Below are 5,126 nucleotides of genomic sequence, written 5' to 3'. Positions count from 1 at the left end.
TTTGATCTCCTATGTCTTCTTTGAATCGGTCCCCAACTTTGAAATTGCATCCCATCTCCTATGTCTTCTTTGAATCGGTCCCCAACTTTGAAAATTGCATCCCATACTACAACCTCAATTGGCTCATGTCTTCGAAACTAGCTCCCAATTTCAATTACTACAATTCCTTTGAATTGGCTCCCAAGTGCAATTGCATCTCAATTGCCACCCAAGTGAAATTGCTTCCCAATTCCACTTACTACAATCGGCGTCCAAAGCTTAAACTAGCGCCCAACTCCATCAGATTAATTTAATCACTTGTAATCGGCGTCCAAAGCTTAAACTAGCGCCCAACTCCATCAGATTAATTTAATTTGGCAAATTGTTGATGGTGAGTTTTGAACCTGAGCCATTTTGCATAATATATCAAGCATCATCCACTTCGTCCGTACAGCATTTGATTAAATCTCCAATCACATTTGATGTATTCCTTTCTTTCCATAGATGCTTGATCTCCAAGTCAATTTTATGCATTCTTCCAATATTAATTTTCTTCACGAAAATTCTTCTGGGATATCTTCTTTGAGTAGCATTGACGTGATTTATTGTATCATTCATCTTCTTCTTCAATTTGTCATTTTCTCCAGACAAATTCTTGATTTTAGGCTTTATATCTTCTTCTTCTATTTTCATGCATCTTCCTCTATTTTTCTCTTTTCAATTTTAAATAATTTCCCGATCATGGTCTAAGACTCTACTAGACCTATAAAAGAAAATTGGGGGATCTACAAATACAAATTTGGCATATCAAAACCATTACACTTTATTCCTAACACTATTGCAGTTTGCTATGAAGAAGAAGCTCAAACTTGATCCTCTGCTTCGCGACGAGATTTTGGTGACTGTGATGTCCAACTACCCAGAGTTTTATGCAGAATGGTCTGAAGATGATGTGACTGAACTGCTTATGATGGTTTCCGAAGCCAGTGACGAAGTTTCTCCAGTATCTATTCCAGAACCCTCGGATGGAAATCGAGCAGGGGCATTCCTTCGATATTTTGCACAACGAACCCTAGAATCTGTTGAGGTCTCTCGACGGCGAGCGGAGTCCCAACCTCTGTATCTTGAAGCTGCTCAGAAAGAGGCAAAACACAGACAGGAGATCCTCCGAAACAGGTCAAACAATTCTGAAACTCCTATTGAAATTTCACCTGATAAACCTGATGATTCTGCTACCCCATCTTGCGTGCCTGTTATTTCTGAAAATTTAACTGCTTTGGATTCCGAGAATCCCCCTGTGAATGTTGATTCTACATCTCTGCCTTTGAGTGAGTCTGTTGATGTGAAAACTGATGTCTTGCATGTGTCTTATGAGAAAGAAAAGTCCTCTGATGAGCCAAATAAATTTAGTTTAGTTGTTTATGCTTCTGATAATATTGCTCTGCCTCCGGCTGCAATTGCTGATGACCCTAAAGAAGTTTGTTCTGTCGATGACACTCCTGTCTTACCTGCTAATGTTGAAACTGTTGATCTATCAAGCCCCCACAAGTCTGAGAAAACAGGTGGAATCCCAGTCTACACTGCCACATCATTAGGTGAAAGTCTGGAACATGTGCGACACTTTGCTGGTCTACCATCTGTTTCAATCCCTCAACCGTATCGAGTGATTCATCCTTCTGAATTCTCCAACGAAGATGATAAAATACTGGCTGAAGTGTATGGATCTCAAGCACTTCCATCTGATGTTCCAACTATTGAGGCCACTGCTCATCCTGACTCCACGACCTTCAAAATTCGAGAAATTTCGAATATTATTGGGAGCTCATCTGCCAATGTTTCTGATTCCAGTCACTCTGTGCCTCCTGTTCAATCCCCAACCAAAGAAACAAGACGGTCTAAAAGGAAGAATGTTCCAGTAAAGGTTGTTGTTGAGACTGGTGATGACAGTGCTGATGTGGATCGGCCTGAGAAGAAAAGGAAGTCGAGTGAGGCTGTTAAGCCGGAAGGAAATCCGCCTATTCAACAAGTGTTCAAGACTCTGCGATCGTCTGTTAAGCAAAAGGGGCTTGCTGTTCAAGCTACTTCTGTACCTGCACCATCTGTCAGAAAAGGGAAGCCATCCACACGATCAAGAGGACGAAGCATTGCTCTTGAGGTTCAACCTGTCGAAGAAACTGATCCATCTGTTTACAGGCCTCAGTTTGTTTCTCCTGCTGCTCAGACCAAATAGTCTACCATGGTTAGAAGGGATCTTATTGTTCAACGATCTGTGGATGAGAACCAGCTAAACTCTGTATGTGACATTTTACCTTTGCTGAATGAAGTCGGATTGTTGAAGACTGTCACAAACATCTGCCCATATTCTAAGCTTCTCACGTATGAATTCTATTGCAATCTCAATGACGAGATTGACATCCTAACTGGGCCACGACCGATGCAGATTTTCATCAGAGGAAGGTGGTACGTTTTTGGGACGGACATGATCAATGAATACTATGGTTTGACTGTTGTACAAGAAGACCCTGTCACTGACTAGAACTTGGTGGCCAGAACTCTTACTGGTGGACAGACAGAATCTTGGCCTACAGGAGATACGGACTATCTGCAGAGCTCGCATCTCACATCCAGATATGTGATTTTACATCGCCTGGCCCTTCACAACTGGCTCCCATCAGCCCATTTCCACACTGTTGGCAGGCTTCTTATTTCGAATTGGAACGAAGATGCCAATTGATCTAGGAAAATGGATTTACTCTCACATCCTTACCTTGATTCATCCACGGGAACAGAAGGTAAGACTACCCTTTCCAAATCAGATTTTTAGCATTCTTACCACTCAGGGTTTTGAGCCTATGCCCAATGAAGTGATCAGTCCGACGCTGCTCTATACTGTTGATAAACGTCTGCTGACTGGAGATCACTTTCGAGATGTTGTTCTGGTGACTGTCCCATCCAATTCTGAACCTGATGCTGTGTCTGATGATTCTCCTCATGCTAAGGATGTTCAGCTTTCCATACAGTTGAAGGCAAGGGTCGCTGATCTTGAGACAATACATAGCATTATTGCAAAGCAACTTACAGGGGCCCGTACTGAGCTGGCAACCGTTCTTCTTCGTTTAAGCCTATCTGAATTTGCTGCTGCTGCTGATCCTGCGAAGTCTGACAGTGACACTCCCTCCAATGCTTGACCTTTGGCTATCATTGGCAAAAAGAGGGAGTAGTATGAACTCAGGGGGAGTTTTTGTGTTTGAGTACCTTCTGGCCCTGGCTGGGCGTTGTTATTGATGGCACCACTTTTTGTTTTTGATCATAAACTATTATGGATATTATGTTTCTGTTTCTATTCCTTGTAATCAGATCAGACGTATTGGGTTGCTTCTTTATATGACCCTATCTTAGTTCTTTATGTTGCGTATATCTATATAGTCGAGTTGTTTTGCCAAATAATAGCCAAAGGGGGAGTTTGTTAGTGTTTTTTAAATGTTCAAAAAACCCCATATTATAATTGGCAATATTATTATGGCATACTAAGATAGGTTTAGAGTCTGTCCGTCCAGCTCTACAGACGACTGATCAATCAGAAGCAACAATAGAAGGACTGACTCTGAAGATCTGATTTAGGAAGCTGTTTTCTAAAAGTCTTACGCGGTTTTATCAGACAAGTTTGGAAAGAAGATCAGCGTATATTTTCAAGAAAGGTATGGACCAAATCTTCTGAGATTACATTCCTCTTTTATAGTCCTACCTTCTACAATCAAAGTCATTTATGGAGAGTGTTTATTGAAGAATCTATAAGTACCCTTACTCGAAAAGAATTAGTGTTACGTTGAAAGTAAGAAGAAATTCTCCCTATCTGCTATATGAGACAAGATCTTTGATTGTCATGCATCTTCTCAATACAATATGTTCATGGTGATTAAGATGATGAACTTGAGAAGAATCGTTGCTTAAACGAAAGGACACTGTGATCACACTGTTGTGGGAACAACTGTAAAGAGCGTCATTGAAGTGGACTGCATCAGAGTGGGCTCTCCAAGTGAAGGGATTTCATTGGACTTCTATATGCATGGCTCTCCATCTTCAACAATCCACTAAACCTGTGTAGACTGGGTATGTACCTTGTGTGGGGCACTTGGGTAAGATTATTGTATATCTACCTTTGTACATTGGATTATGATTTAGTGGATTGGATGCCTATGTGATCGTCCCCCAGACGTAGATACACACTGTATCGAACTGGGTAAATATTCTGTGTCGTTGGGTTTGTGTTGTTATCTTTCTCTTACATCTTCTCCACAATTTATTATTACTGACTGACTTCGTAACTGAATCAATCAGTAATCTCTGACAGTTGATTAATCCTGTTAATCTATCTAAAAAGAGAATATGCAAAATTACAATAATAATAATAATAATAATAATAATAATAATAATAATAATAATAATAATAATAATAATAATAATAATAATAATAATAACAATAATAATAATAATAAGGGAAAATTGCACTTTTCCCCCTAAGTTATATACTTATAGCATTTTTCTCCCCTGAATTATTGAAGTGACTGTTTTCCCCCCTGAAATGTTAAATGGACATATTTACCCTTAAAATAAATATTTTATTTTTTTCAACAAATTATGACCATAATTTGGTTCAAACCAAACAAACACTATAGCAACCAAACCGAAATATTCCAATTCCAATTTAGAATAGAAATCCGATATTTAGAGTTTATTAAAATCGTGAACCGGAACAGACGATTTATATTCCGAACTGAAAAAATAAAATACATTTATTGTTGAATTTAGACTATTTTAAAATAAAAAATAAAATTTTAAAAGGGAAAATTGCACTTTTCCCCCCTATGTTGTTTACTTATAGGACATTTTCCCCCTATGTTATTTATGTAGTCACTTTATCCCCCTCAATTATTTCTAAAGTGGCTATTTCTCCCCCTCTCCGTTAACTAAATGTTTAGACTATTAAAAGTAAGGATAAAAATGGTATTTTATTTTTTATTTTTTTAATAAAAATGGAGGGATTAACTTGTATTTCACTCCCTTCTCTTAGAAATTCATATTGCATTAATTAAAATGTACTCCATAATCCATTCTTTCATCCGTCCACAGATCCCTGGAATTCTGGA

General features: G+C 38.7%; 1 protein-coding gene across 1 annotated transcript; it reads left to right on the top strand.

Annotated features, from left to right (window-relative positions):
* Positions 1-886: 886 nt before the first annotated feature.
* LOC109173955 lies at positions 887-2,209 on the top strand. Its single transcript, XM_019323277.1, has one exon. It carries the CDS (start codon positions 887-889, stop codon positions 2,207-2,209), a length of 1,323 nt encoding a protein of 440 aa, XP_019178822.1.
* The last annotated feature ends 2,917 nt before the right edge of the window (positions 2,210-5,126 follow it).

Source organism: Ipomoea nil, unplaced genomic scaffold (assembly GCF_001879475.1).
Source record: "Ipomoea nil cultivar Tokyo-kokei standard unplaced genomic scaffold, Asagao_1.1 scaffold0510, whole genome shotgun sequence".
Taxonomy (NCBI): Eukaryota; Viridiplantae; Streptophyta; class Magnoliopsida; order Solanales; family Convolvulaceae; genus Ipomoea; species Ipomoea nil.
This window is presented reverse-complemented; position numbering and strand designations above follow the sequence as displayed.